The following is a 15544-nucleotide window of genomic DNA, read 5'->3' on the forward strand; positions in this document are numbered from 1 at the left end:
TATCTGTGTGGTCTCAGAAAGTGACTTAGGAGAAGAAACTTAGAAGAAGCTTCAGAAATAAATACGGCATATTGATGAAAAACCCTGTCTTGATATCCTCACTTACTTTATGTTTCCCATCAGCAATTGGCAGTATGATGGTAGCATAACAATAAACTGAATTATTTTTTTTCTTCTCTACTTTGTAAATGATTCATTACTGTGTGATTCTGCCAGAGACAACTAGAAATAAACAAATGAACCTGACTGTCAGACATGAGTGATACTAGCTAGTCTAGTTAGTATCGAAGTTCAGCCGTTGAAAAATAAAGATTCAAAACCATACGGAAATAGAACCCTCTAGAGTAATATGGTGCAATATTAATAGGAAGGTGATACTTTACATTTTAAATTTCCTTTTCATGCTGCCCATTGAAATAACCTTGCTGTCCCTTTGCCTCATAGTCTAACATAAAAGCTTTCTCTCAAGTCTAAATTATGGTTGGGCTTTTTTTAATTACAACCTATTACTGCTTGGAGGGATAAACTTTGTGGTATGTCCTGAATTTCTTAAACTAAAAGTGTAGTATCTACAATATATGTAGAAATGTAAAATCAGTTGCTCTTTTTTAAATTGTTATTTTATTTTTTAATGTTGGACTGTTGAAAAAATGAATGCCTGGATTTTGCGCAAAGAGTATTGGGTGAGAAAAGGCAGATGCCTCCTATTTTCCCCAATGAAGAAACAGGGTTTTTTTAAATGTTGTCATGGCATTTGCAGGTGGAACCAGCTATGCCTAACAATGCTGATGAATGACAGCAGGAATTGAAACCGGGAACCTTTTCTCACAGTTAGAAGTGCATGTGCAAGAATATATGTATATCTGTGGTCTTTTTTTATGGGAAAGAAGGCACTTAGGAGTGAGAGGTTTGGATGTAAGCTAAAAATACAGAGCTATAATTTGTGGGACATCAGACACATTATGAGATTTAGTTATTGTTTGTAAAGCTGAAGATGAAAATATGCTTTGTGAGCTTTAAGTGTAATAATTCTGCATCTTGTATTGAAACAGGCACATATATATCTCTTCTTAAAATATGGATATGTTTATCTGAAGCTGGTCTTTCTAATATGCCAAAAACACTGTCGGAGCTTAAACCACCTCCAAAATAACAGCAAGTTATGAATTATCATTTGGAAAAAACCAACAGATTAAACACGTCTACCAAAGTGACAGCAAAGGCTAACATGTGCTGAACAGGTAGCTAAACTCAGAACAAACTAAACGTATATAGAACACGATATTTTAATGTTATTATATTGCAATTCTGTAGTTGCATAATTAATAGTCTTCTCATTCTTTGGTAATTCTTTGTGTGAATGTTCACGGCCATAAAATCTACCCTTCAACTTTTAAAATTTCTTTACTGGATTTTGTAGCCATTCCTTATATACGTCATGGGAGAAATTTGCTATAGACGATTGGAGACGTCCTCAGGAAGTTATACAGGCCACAGCTTTACAAGTGGCAGGCTTGTCAGTGTAATTTAAAGTTGAACAATATCTAGGACATGAAATATAACAAATAAACAATGTGTGTTTTTTATCTTAACATAGGCTAATGTATGTATGCCATCAGTGATATTTCTAATAGAAGGGGAGTGTAATCTTCAAATTTTCTGAGGAAAATGTTAAGCTGAGTGTGTTGCATAAGAGAACTCACTCTTAATGGAAGGATTCTATGGTCAGTTCATTAAGGTTCTTAATAATCTGATTTCACAAAGGCCTCAACCCACTTCTTATTCAGCACTTTCTTTGCCCACATCCTACACACTACTAATGGATACAGAAAGGGGAACAATGGTGGTTTTACTTACAGAATAAAGGATTTTAGGCACAGCGTAGTTCTTCGTCATTTAAGTTAATAAAAAAGGATTTCCAATGTGCCCTTAAATTATACAAATAAACTTTTAAAACGAATAGGGAGGAGAAAGCATGTGCAGCCAGAGAGATGTGCCAGAGGAGGATTGTCATAGCCCGAGTACTTTCTGAGAAACTGAAAGAGGGGAACCCTTATGTACTTGGAGGAATATGTAATAAACATTCAAGTTAAATTTTATTCAGTTGTCATTTTTTAACTCAATAATCAGAAAACTTATTTCTGGTTCCAAGCAGTGGTAAAAAATTGCAAATCTACCCATAACGAGACCCTGCAAAAGCCTTTGAAAAGTTAATGGGAAGGAATTTATGTAAAACCTATTAAGGTGCCTGTTTTCTACCTTTAGTACAAGAACAAATAAAATCATTCATCCTAGCTGGGGGTTAAAGTTTCATTATCGTTTGGAGAGAGGGTGTATTTTTTACTATTTCTGTAGAGTAGGAGATGTACTGTTTACAGGTGGATGGAAAGTTTTCATTTTGCCAAATACCCAGTAAAAGAGAATAATTAGGCATTCTTAAATTTATACAACAGATTTACTAGATGTGGTATTCAGGATTTTAGATAATTTTCTCTGTCTTCAATGCACAGAGCCTCTATCTCTCAGCCTTTCTTCATCCATTTGGGGTGTTCAAGTTGTTCCAAGTGTGCCCACAGTGCACAACCTGACTGTGTGTGAAGGCCATTTTCAGAAGACAAGGTTATGCGTATCAATTCATATTCTGAATTCTGTCCTTAAGTTATTAAGGGAATTTAACATTGTTTTAAATAAGAGAAGTATTCCAGTCTATTATGTTTTCTTTTCCATTTTAATTAAGTAGTTCTGGTAAACTGACATGTTCTATTCAAGGGAAAACATGCCTTCTTTCCAGCCAGTCCAGAACATTATTTAAGTACAGATAGATGCATTTGAACAAGTATTCAACCATGGAGGAACGGTACTTGGAAAAAAAAGAGGATAGAGTTGTCACACTGGAAAAATTCCCGCAAGTAAATGAGTCATTAACCTATCCTAGCATTTTTCACAGTCGTCATTGTGGGTAGGGAAGATTGTTTGTACGTGCACAGAGCTATGAATTGGTACGACTGTTTGAGTTTCAGGTCATGACTGGGTACTGAATCTGTTGTGATTCAGGGAGAGTGTGCAAAAAAATGAATTTGCATGCTTCAAATAGATAAGAGTGATCAAAATAACACTGTGGTGATGCAGTTATAAAATCCCTGGAGGTAACAGGTTGGTTTATTCAGCTGGTATGAGTGATTACTTCCAGGTTTTATTGTACGGCACGCAGTCATTTGAGATTTGGCCATGTTGGTACAGTCACAGTAGATAAGCCACATTCACAGCTTGCACCAGTATGTTAATAGTTAATGTAACAATTTGTAGTAGGTATTCTGTTGGTGGTACTTTCTGCAGACCTTCACAGCTGTGCATTCACTGTAAAGTTTTTCCTTTTTCTTTACAGTATTTGTATTATCTTGCTGGTTGTACATTTTAATTCTTACCATGCTTCATGTTCTTCCTGTGCAGTTTGCTTGTGTTTGTTCACATGCTGGTGTGGGACGTTGATAAGATTTTTCAGAGGTCAAAATGAATCCCTAACTAACCGGAATATTTCAGATTGATTGCTGAGAGGTTTTCTTAAAAGAGCAGTCTCCTCACATGTCCTGAGAAGAACTGAAGTTAGCATAAATATCCTTTCCATCCAGTCTGTCCTAAGTATTGCCATGTATGTGGCTGTAAATAGAAAAATGAGAGTTAAGTAAATCTAGATATCTGGTGCAGATGACAACAAGAAATTTCTGATGGCTGTATAGATAAACATTTGAACATGCAAAACCCCACTCTCTGCCAATCACATTTACTTACTTTCTCAAAGTTAAATTAAGGACTTTTTGTAAGTTAGTAATTTTGCCAGTAGCTTAAAAAAGCTGAAGGTTTTTGTTGTTGTCATTTATTTGTTTTAAAAAATGTAATACTCCTTTGCATTCATCCTCGGAAAGAGCAGAAACCTTTTTCTAATTTGATTTTCCTTTTCTGTAAAATATTCTGGAGGTACCTAATCAGGTTACACTGAGGCTTTATTTATTGAAGTTGGAGAAATGCTCTATTTTTAAAGCTTGTTTCAGTAGAAGTGGTTCAAAGTATAATCTATTCAATTTTTATAAACTTTAGGAAACCATTAAGTGTTTCAGAGTCACAGAATATTTTAAAATATATTAACAGATAAATAATTTATTGAAAACATGTAAGTTATAAGCTAAAGAACCCTGTCAGGTAACCTAGAAAGAAATATTCCTGTGAGAAGAGTTGATTGATTGCATGCTTGTTTCTCGTCATATTGTTTAGTATTGGCTCTCTTGCAGCCTCTTTCTTTATGGTGGGAATAAAACTTAAGGAACGTATTCAAAGGAAAATTTTATCTTTGTTGATATTAACTGTGTTGGGTTTTTTCCTGTCGCATAGAATCACATAATGGTTTGGGTTGGAAGGAATCTTAAGGACCATCCAGTTCCAACCACCTGCCTTAGATCAGGTTGCTCAAAGCCTCATCCAGCATGGCCTCCAGGGATCTACAGCCTCTCTGGGAAACCTGTTCCAGTGCCTCACCACCCTCAAAAAAATTCTTCTTTGTATCTAATCTAAATCTCCCCTCTATTAGTTTAAAGCCGTTACCCCTTGTTCTGTCACTACAGACCTTGGTAAAAAGTCTGTCTTTCTTCTAAGCCCCCTTTGATTATTCAAAAGCCACAGTAAGGTCTCCCTGGAGCCTTTTTCAGGTTGATTAACCCCAGATGTCTCATCCTTCCACCATTTGAGGAGTGTTCCATCCCTGTGATTATTTTCGTGGCCCTCTTCTGGACCTGCTCTGATAGATCATGTTTTTCCTGCACTGTGGGCTCGAGAGCAGAATGGAGGACTCCAAGTGCGTTCTCACAAGACAGTAGAGTAAAGGGGCAGAATCCCCTTCCTCACCCTGATGGCCACGCTTCTTTTGATGCAGCCCAGGGTATGGTTGGCCTTCTGGGCTGCAGTTGCACATCGCCAGCTTATGTCCAGTTTTTCATCCACCATTATCCCAAAGTCCGTCTCTGCATGGCTGTTCTCAATCCAATCTCAATCCATTCATTGTTGGTTTTGTGGTTGCTATATTCACAGTTGTGTTTTGTGGGAAACAGGGAGTGATTGTTTTTTTCTCATTTTTCTTTTTCAGAATTCCCCGCTCTACCAGTATCTGCAAGACTTGGGACAGACAGATTTTGAAGTATGCTCCTCTGTGTCGCAGAAGGCAGAGCAATGTGCAGCAGCAGAAAGCCAAAAAGAGCGGACTGTGCATGCTCCCCAGAAAGTGAGCGCTCTCCCGTTCCTGAGTATTTAACTTCTCGAAAAAGAACTGCCTTACTTCACAAATAGGCAAAATCAAAGGGGATAAAAAATAAATATCTTACTGTATTTTTAAAAAAAAAAGAAAAAATGCAACCAAACAAAAAAACCCCAAACAGTTGTCATGCCTTGTTTACAAATGTGTTTGGAAATGCACGGTTTGCCAGCATAATTTGAAGTGTTTCTTTGCACTTATGAAAGCTAAGAAAGCAAGAGACCTTGATAGTGAAATTTTTTGAGTGTTGTAATTTATCTTACTGTGATATTTACTAGATATCACTGTGTTAGCTTAGCATGACATTCTGGGAACAAAACCTGTAATTTGTTGGAACAACAAACTTTATAGTTCCCAGCCCTACTCAGGCGTTCAGTTGCTAAATATTGCTTACTCTGTGACAAAACATATTAAGAAAGAGGGTTTCTGGGAAGTATAAATAATAAGTAACCAATCTGAATGAGATAGTAGAACTGTGCTTAAGTTATGGAAGTTTTCTAACAGTAACAGCTGACAGGGATCATCAACTTGATTAGCTCAGACTTCTTATTTCTCTACGATTTGTTTTAGGTTGGAACACATTTTTCCTTGTGGGATTTTTAATCTGTTCTACTCTGTGTAGGATCTTGGGTGAGGTAGGATTCAGAAGTGTATGAATTGAATAACAATAATCAATTTTTTTCTGATGTGGAGGAAGAATGTGTGCATTTTGAAATGTTTAGAATAGTATGGTGCGGTTGCAAGGATTTGACATGCAGGCTTTGAAGCTGAAATTTAGAAGATGCAGTGTGAATCTTATTCATCTGGCAGTATTCAGAGAAGTGTGGGTAGGTCATGTTTTCATATAGTGATACTCATTTCAGCAACTCTTTGCATAGACTATAAACTTCCTCACACACTCTTTAGTCTGTTTGAAGAGGCAGCATAATAAAACATGAAACAATTTGCTTTGTGTTTCAGTCCTCTTGGAGTCTTTCTTCATGGAGAGATGAGTCATAGTTTGTGTTCATCTATTGGGCAGGTGAACCGCGCACTTTGCTTCACAGCTTTGGTCCCCACTTTCTGAGAAGTGTAGTCATAGAATCATAGAGTAGTTTGGGTTGGAAGAGACCTTAAAGATCATATAGTTCCAACCCCCCGCCATGGGCAGGGACACATCCCTCTAGATCTCGTCCTCTGTGAGTGTGCTCTGTCTCTCTTCTCTCACACCCCACTTCTGATCAAAGATGACCACAAAGATAAGATGCAGGGCGTGTATCCATCGAACAAACCAGTTAAGTACCACTGTATGGCCAGCACCTGGATTAGACAGAGCCTGTCAAAAATAATCTTACGATAATAAGAATCCCTGTGTTTAGTCCTGTTCTTGTAGGATTTACAGCTTTTCAAAATATTTGGCAATCATGTAGAGAGAAACTATGAAGGAGCCTTCTACAGAACTCCAGTCTTGTGTGCTGAGGCTTTGGGAGCCCAAGAAACAGATTAGCTGAGGGAAGAGGAGAAGTGGTTCTTGCAGTGTTTCCATGCTTCCATGGCTGGCTTCTCCAATGCAAAATTATTTCAAATGTAATGAATAAATTGATTACTGTTACTATTGATGTGGATAGCTATTGCATTTGTAAAAATGATTGCTTCTATCAGTGGTTGAAAGACAAGGCTGAATTTAATTCAGGGTTTAATTCACAGGTTTTTATACTTTGATTTTAACTACCTTTAAAAGCATTCATGGAAATATTAGGCCCACTACCCTTACTTTTCAGAATTGTCAGCTGGCTCACAATAACCCTCAAGAAAACACCTGAAAATATCTTTTCTCTTTAAGCTATTGGCAGTTTTGTGGTACATTTACATTGAAGATACCTATTCTGACTTAGTGTAGGAAGACTTTAATTAAACCACTGTTAACTGAAAATTACAGTGACACATTTCATTGGCTGATTATCTGTACTTTACAATGAAGTAATGCATGGACTATCGCTTATTAGGTGCATTACTTCATTCTGCGTCATTACTTTTGTGGAAGTCGGTAAAGCAGTTTGATGCTGTGTTCTTGTATATAATTGCAACTGAATTTAATACAGAAGTGCTGGGTGGTTAAGGACCTCAAAAGTATAAAGATACACTGCTTTTAAAAGCCTCAAGTATTCTGGGTTTTTTTCCCCTCCCTTCCCCTCAGGCATTTTACACTTGATTTTATTGTGTTGGGAGCAAGCCCTCCAGTATTGTGTCAGATGTAGAAGTAATTTGTCATGGTTTGCCTTTCAGCTTGAAGGGAGTGGTGTGTAAAAATGAGCTGCCCATTTCTTACAAATACTAGGATGACATTCACATTGTCTCATCTCTGTCTAGACAAGGATACATAGTGAAAATAAGGAAGAAACCTCTGTTTACCAGTGATAAAATATTATAGGTTCTTTCTGCTGCTGTTCCTCTACCAGTTTGGGCACGTTAATGCTTTTCTTTCGTAATCTGAGGTCAGAAAGTCTGGGGTTTGGCATTTGATTTCTGTGTCCCATGTTGGTAGGTTGTCTCAAAAGGAAAAAGAGTGAGGAAGAGGCAGCTGGCTGCACATTTAAAGGAGGACGCTGGATTTTGGAGGATCTGAGGCTTTGTTGCATCTTCTGTGTGATGTACAGGCAAATTGTTTGTGTTCCAATCCAATCATTTCCTCATTTTTACTTGAGACTGTTAGCACTTCCCTTCTCTCAGATTTGCTGGCCGAGTCTACTGAAATGATAAATGTCTGGGAAACTAATGGTTTCTGAGTTCTGAACGTGTACCTACCCACAGTCCTAGTATCAAATTATCCTAGTTTAGTCTTAGTGTAATGCAAAATATAATCACTGGGAGTCAATGGTGTTCGATGCTGAGTGATGCCTAGTATGTGTGTATCATTTCCCTTTTTTTCTGAAAAGCAAGTTTACAAATACCTTAAACACTTCATTAAAATAAAAATAGAAAAGCTGCAGCATTGCTTTGCCTTTGAGTTTAGACTGTTTATTCCTCTTGTATTCAGTCAAGTAGGAACCCTGTGCAGATAGTCTGGTGACACGTAGCGAGATTTTGGCAAGGCTAAGATGTTGTTTGATGTCTTCAGGGACTGAAAAACAAAGCCAAATCCAGGAAAAAAAAAAAAAGAGGTTCCTAGTGACTGATTCTAGTGTGATACTGCTGCTGTATCTTGCTGTCCTGCCAAGCAGAGCATATGGTTCAGGCTTAGTGAAAGGCAGAAGCATCGGTTGAATTGGAAGCATATCTTTAATAGTTTTGTGTGTGTGTGGTTTTGGTAACTTTTTAATGAAGCATTGAGCATGGTCTTAATGAACATTGAGCTGAAAAGCTGTAAAGGTGCTTCAACTTTGTGTTCTGAGGGCTGATGAAATGCCAGGCTTCCATTTAAAGGAGTACAGAGTGATGATTTAGCACAGTAATTACAGATGTAGTGGTCCTGGCTGTCCTGATCTCTGTAGTAAGTTACAGGAATAGTTCTGGTCTCATGGTCAGTTCATAATCAAAAGCACTTTTTGCTAGAGCTCCTAGAACTGTTCTCTGGAATTAAATCCTATTTGGGTAATCCTGCTTGGTCTTTAAGGAATGTGTTTCTTCCCATTTACATTTTTCCTTTCTCACTCATTTTCCCGTACTGCTCTGCATATCTGAATGTTTAAATTGATTATACTGTCACACCTTGTACCATCTTAGATGTGATAATATCTCATCACTAGAACAGGGCTGGTGCTGGAGGCAGCTCCTGAGGAGGATTGTGTTGGGACTAACCCTTGGTAGCTGTGCAGGTGACCTCGTGTGCAAAGGCAGAAGGACCAGTCCTTTGCCTTTGTCCAGGGCTCCACCCCACTTAATGCTAGCTCAGGGTAGCTGTTAAGGTATTTAATATAGAATCATAGAATGGCTTGGGTTGGAAGGGACCTTAAAGATCATCTAGTTCCAACCCCCTGCCATGGGCAGGGATACCTCCCACTAGATCAGGCTGCCCAAGGCCCCATCCAAGGTGGCCTTGAACACCTGTAGCATTATCTTCTTTCTGAAACACACAGACTTGAAAGGTGCCAGTGTGAATGATGATGTATTTGAGATACCTGCTAGTTTGCTCTTTCAAGTTCATCCTGTATCAACGAGAAAGTCCTTAGAAGTCCTATAAAAGTCCTTAGAATTTTGTTTTAGATTCCAGTTAATGTAGCTGAAATGTGCATGTCCTATTCTATTTTTTAAAAAATGTTGGGATTTATACATAATTTTCACTCAGTTGACAGAGAATTTGACTCAGCAGTGTTCTGAAGTTGCAAGAAGAATACTCCAGAAGCACTGGCGACATGACCTGACTTGTGCGTTGATGCAAGTTGTTTTACTTGACAGTAACACTCCCAGTGGGAATGCAAACTGTGAGGCACTACTCCAAGGATCTGAATAATTTAGTGTGTTACTGTACTCTACTGGGTCACAGCCCAAGACAGTGGGTTGTCATGTTTTGTGTTTTCAAGCACTGGCATGCCTGTTGAGTGTTTATGCAAGCTCAGATTTTTGTTTTTAAACTAGACCAGGGAAAATAAACCAAAAGATACTTACTAGCATGGAGGTTTTTTTCAGTAATTCCAGTCTAGTTTAGTCAGCTGGCAGCAGTTTAAAATTATCCTTGGTGTGAATTTAAATGTTCAGGATAAAACCCCAAGGATGTATGAAGTGGTTGGTAGGCTCCAAGAGGCATAATTTTAACTAGTAAATGGTAAAGTAGTAAACTCTTTGCTTTCAAAGTACTGGGAAAAGTACTCCTGAGTGAAGTATCTGTCTGCAACTCAAATACAGAGCAAGGGCTTTTGTTTAGTTCATCTCAGTTTTCTACAAACTGTAATAGGAAAATTTTGTTTTATTTTGCACCACTTAACAAGACATTTGGAGGATAAATCTAGTGCTGCACCCAGCTCCTCTTCTAACTTATGTCAGTGCCCTTGAGCAACATCAAAATGCAACCACTTGGATTTATTCCATAGTCTAAGAAGTGTTGATTGCTGGGAGAGCTCCTCCTAATAAGCCACAGTGATTTCTGTGTGTCAGGAAGAGCTATTGTTATGAAACCCTGTTAATGGTTTGTCTTGACACTGACCTAAAAACACTTCCTTTCGACGTAGGTCTGCAATTCTATCTGTATGCAGAAAGATGTGGCATACATAAAGAAGAATTAGAGTTAGGTTACCTAAATGGATGCCAAAGTAAGTTATTTCAAAAATTGCTCTGTGAAGCATAAAGGCTTTAAGGTGACAATTTCTGACATTACTCAAAGCCTTTCTCCCCTGACTCGCTGTTGCAAACTTGGGAGATTTAGGCTGGATATTTGAAGGAATTTCTTTACTGAAAGAGTTGTTGATCGTTGGAAGAGGCTGCCCAGGGAGGTGGTTGAGTCATCATCCCTGGAGGTGTTTAAAAGACAAGTAGATGCTGTACCTGGGGACATGATCTAGCAGTGGACTTAGCAGGGCTGGATCGGTGGTTGGACCAGATGATCTTAAAGGTATTTACCAACTGAAACCATTCTGTGATTCTGTGATTCCAACCTTATAGCTGGGAAGGAAAAAAAAAAAAAACAAACAAGAGGGAGAAACAGAAGAAGCAGATTTAATGGAGACACTCTTTATACAATAAGCTATTATAATCTGTTTAGGGTTTTTCATTTTATTTTGAAACAGTTTGCCACGAAATGTAAGCACCTCACATTAATTGTATTTGGCACACATTTCATTTGATTGCACGACATGTCAACAGTCTGAAGATGAAGAAGCAGGGCCTCAGAATTCATTAAATAGGTGTGAGTAAATATTTTGAAAAATACTTCCTGCCAGCTCTGTCTGAGGAAAGCAGATATGCAGTGTGTGTCAAAACCTCCATTTTTTTCATTGAGAAGCTAAAGCAAAATCATGCAACTATTTAATGACAATCTTTCATGTATCTTGTTTTAGGAAGATACATGAGTAAAACGTGTGACGACCGAGAGGGAGTCCTTCTGATTAATGGTGATCAAAGTTCTGTTTACAGTTTAGATGAAAGTGGGGATTTAGGTTGCACAGGAAGCAGCACAGAGACAAAGTACCTGATGGCACAGCAGGTTGGGACAGGGAGTTTCTGGGACGGTTCCTCTTGTTACAGTCACCCTTCCTTGTTCACAACTCCTCCAGAGTGTTGTCCTCAAGCTGTGGTGGTCTGCCAAAGAGAGGGTGTTCCTCTCCTGATCTTTTCTTCTGTCCCTGTAACCCATTTAACTTCACTGCTATTTTTATCCTCAGGGAGAGAGAAAGTCTTTCATATCAATAGCTGCCAACTTGAGATCAAGCTACTTCTAACTGTAGTTATTTTTAACAGTACAGCATAACAATGCATTATGCTCCTAATAGGTGGGGTTACCAAAAGCTTTATTTGAGGCTCTTCTCACCAGGCAAACTGACAGGAAGCAGATGTTCCCTTAGTGTACTCTGAAGTTAGGCCAGACACAGTAAGGGAAACTTCCTTACAGGTACTTGGGTCTGAGTTAACAAGGGCAGAAATAAAGGAATTGTCTGTTGTTATTTTTTTTTTGGCTTGTTGGTTTTTTTTTTTTTTAATTGGAGTAATTTCTGTTCCTTTCAGCAAAGCACCCTGTCAAAACTAGTTGAATTCTTTAGAAGTTGGTTTCCTTTTCCGCAATATAAGAAAAACGATGACATACTTCACCGACTGGTAAGTGATCACTTTCTTTTTTCCCCATTTCCTTTCCTAATCCACAAGTCTTCCTCTCCTCTGTACCTCATCCTCTTAACACCATCTTTGGTCTGTACTGTTGATTTTGGCTCTAAGAGTTTTACTTCTTCTTCAGATAATATTGATTTGGGTTTTCAGACTTACTGTGCCAGGCACCTTTGGCACACAAGGACAGGAAAAATATTGGTAGCCAGCTTGAAGATAAATATGTGAAAGAAAAATTAAAATAAAATGTAGAAGAAATAAAATAAATTCCTGAAAGCTGAAAGGAGTTAACTTACAGTGTAGCTACCTTGTTCAGTGGAAGGCAGTCTGGAAACACTGACTGAGAATGTCCAACCTAGCGCCTTGCAGACAGCTCAAGGCTCTAGAGCTTCATCTGAGTATTGCTTCCCCCTCTGTTTCAGCTTGTTAGTTCGGGCATAGCACAAACACGGTGCAGCTGTACTACCCCTTGACCCATCCTGGACATTTGTTTCTTTCACTGGTCTCCACATGGCTTTTGCAATTGGGAAAAGTGAGGCAAATTAAGGCATCTCCTTTATAATGCTTCGGAACAGCACCATGCATTAAGAGCAGATTACATCTGTGTAGTGGTGGGCTGGAGGAAGAGGCAAAAACAGTTCTCTATACTACCCATGTGCTCTTATCTCAGCAGTTTAGAAGCAAGTTGGGTATCCATCTGCCTCACCAGAAGTTGTATTCTCTTTGTCCTGGAGCTTGCAGGAACTTCTAAGGCCCAGGTCAGCCTGTGTGGGATAGACCTGAAGGGTGGTAGTTCTCCCCTGGATAGTTAGAAACAAGTTTTATGCTGCCTTTACACCTGTTCTCTGCAGTGCCACATTCTAGCCTGTTCAATCTCTAGCCTGGGCTGGTCTGAGATGTGCTTTAACTTGCACCTAGCTGCTTCAGGTTCCTAGTCTTGCTTGCAAACGTCACTTTAGTCAGGCTGTTCCAGAATCTGAAAGTTAGAATTTGGATTTTTTTTTTCTGTGCTATAAAGATGATGTCTTCATATGTAGCTTAAAAAAAAAAAAAGTTGAGCAACAGGAGAAGTTAGGGTTTTCCATTTCTCAGAGAGTTCTGCTGAGTCCAATTGCTATTTCTTCTCCCTTATCTCAAGAGGACAAAATTTCCTCTGAAACCTCTTGTTACTAATCTTTGTCTTTTTTTTTTCCTCCCTCTTCCCCTATGAATCAAAGGTAATATCTTCACAGCTTTTTTTAGCCTTGCCTTCTTTAAATGGAGACACTACCAAAGAAAATGGAAAACATGTTTCTCCTGGATGCTACAGTAGGGTGCTAAAGTGACTCAGGATGCCTTGGAGGAGGGCAGTTTCCTCTCACACACAGTCCTGAAACTAATGTTTTCTATTAGAGGTAGAATGCAAGTCATCATGAGTGAAATCAATGTATGGAATTGAACTTTTGATTGGCTCTCTTATGGCTGTATAAATATGGTTGCATTCTGTCTATGACAGAACGAAACAGATTTTGTGCTACGAAATATCAAACTTCTGTTAACAACTTCTATTAGAGGGTTTTACAGAAATATTCTCTTTCCCTCCTGTAATCTCACTAGATGCAAAGATGCACATGCGTTTGTTGGAGTTTGTTATGACATTCTTGAAGTGGTTTGTAATTATACTTTGGTGCAGTATGCAAACTAAAATTTCAGGGGGCTTTTCTGGTGAATATATTTATCATCAAGATATGTGTCTTTGTCTTGAAGAACTAGAGCCGTAGGGAAAAAAAGGTAGCAAATACTTTTCAGGACATCAAATCCATGGGTAAGTATCTCCCTGCAGTTTAGCAAGTGTGAGATCTTCAGTGTCCCATGCTGTTTCATGTTTGGATTGAGTTCCCTTGGGAAAGGTCACAGAATCCTGCAGGAGAAGACTTCGCTGTCTGGGCTGGGGGCTTGAGTCCAGTGCATTGACCCTATTATTAAGTGCACACAGGTGACTTTGTTAACTAATTTGTAATATTTCTCTTTCTAATATTCTGGGGTTTTGTTAATGACATAAATTATGTCATGACATTAAAAAAAAAATCTATTTGCTGTTTTATTAATTATCTTCTAATAGATAATAGTCCCCCTCTGGTTCTTCCGCAAATATATTGGCATAATCTGTGGCATGTTTCCAGCTATTGTTACTATCTAGGTCAGATCACAAAGTCAGTGCGATGCATCCTGCAAGTCTGAACTGTTAGGAAATATGAGTTTTTAACGTTAAGCAAGTTTAATAAAAATGAAGAAGCTACTTATGTTTTATCTGAAATATTCCTGCAGTCTTTGGGAACAGATTGTTGTCAGTAAAGTGTAGAGTGGGAGTTTTCCTGTTCTGCAGCTTAATTTTGAGAATTTGCATATTCTTTACTAATGCCTGTTTTTTCTCCTGCCCATTCGTGGTAAGGATGTTGGATTTCGGTTTGACACGCTCCGTACCATCCTGCAACAGGAAGTTCTGCTGCAGGAGGATGTGGAACTGATTGAGTTCCTTGACCCCAGTATCCTGTCTGCAGGGCAGTGTAAGCAACAGGAAAATGGACAGCTTCCAACGCTACGCTCCCTAGCAACTCCTAATATTTGGTATTGTACAGAGACTATCTCCCACTATATTCACTGAGAAACAAGAAAAAAATATGTTGTGTGTTAACTATGTTTTCCTCAGGTCTTTGAGTCTTTGGTTCACTAATCCCCACATTTTTGTATAAGCATTTTTTTTTCCTTAAGCATTTTATTGAAAGAGTGGGTTTTCAAACTCAGATATCTACATGAGCAGATACTTCCTAACCCTAATATATGCTAGAAGGAAGAACTAACATGTTTGATTAATTCATGAACTTCTAAAGCTATACAGTGGTGAATTTGATAAATAAGACATAGAATTATAGAATGGTTTGGGTTGGAAGTGCCCTTAAAGCCCATGCAGTTCCAACTCCCCTGCTGTGGACAGGGACACCTCCCATTAGGTCATGCTGCTCATGGCTTCATCCAGCCCAGCCTTGAACACTTCCAGGGAGGGGGCATCCACAGCTTCCCCCGGCAGCCTGTTCCAGTGCTTCACTACTCTCATTGTGAAGAATTTCTTCCTAATGTCTAATCTAAATCTTCCCCAAAGTGTTGTCTTTGCTGTGGTCTTTATAAAATATGTTGGGGATTGAGGGTGGTGCAATTAATTTTCGGATGTAGAACACCAAAACAGGCTAACAAATATTTAAATAAGGTGGTGGGTGTTCTGACAGAGTGCCTTGCTCAGAAATGGACAGGAGTCAGTAGATAAAAGTATCTCATAACACAGCCTACTGCTATGTTTTCATATGTGTGTTAGAAAAAGAGATAAAATTGTTATAAAGCCACTGCAGGTTAAAAAACCCTAACTGTGTTAGTTGTAATACGTCATTATTGATGCTCTCTGTCAAACAAGAGGACCTTTGAACTAGATTTTTTTCCAGTGATTTGTCCAGGTCCCAACGCTATTCATTGTTTCTTTAACTG

The 15544-nt window shown here is 38.6% G+C and overlaps 1 protein-coding gene across 5 annotated transcripts in view; it reads left to right on the top strand.

Moving 5' to 3' along the window:
- VEZT (vezatin, adherens junctions transmembrane protein) overlaps nucleotides 1-15544 on the top strand; it is a 57505-nt gene that overhangs the window by 12185 nt on the left and 29776 nt on the right. For 4 of the 5 annotated variants that reach the window (XM_054058395.1, XM_054058404.1, XM_054058366.1 and 1 more), the window contains exons 2-4: nucleotides 5135-5269; nucleotides 11933-12022; nucleotides 14460-14635. In XM_054058395.1, coding sequence (XP_053914370.1) covers nucleotides 5135-5269; nucleotides 11933-12022; nucleotides 14460-14635 — 401 coding nt within the window. Of the gene's footprint in view, nucleotides 1-5134; nucleotides 5270-11932; nucleotides 12023-14459; nucleotides 14636-15544 lie in introns of those variants that run through there. The other variant, XM_054058387.1, reaches the window with a different exon arrangement.

The sequence above is a fragment of the Cuculus canorus genome, chromosome 1 (genome assembly GCF_017976375.1).
Source record: "Cuculus canorus isolate bCucCan1 chromosome 1, bCucCan1.pri, whole genome shotgun sequence".
NCBI classification, from domain to species: Eukaryota; Metazoa; Chordata; class Aves; order Cuculiformes; family Cuculidae; genus Cuculus; species Cuculus canorus.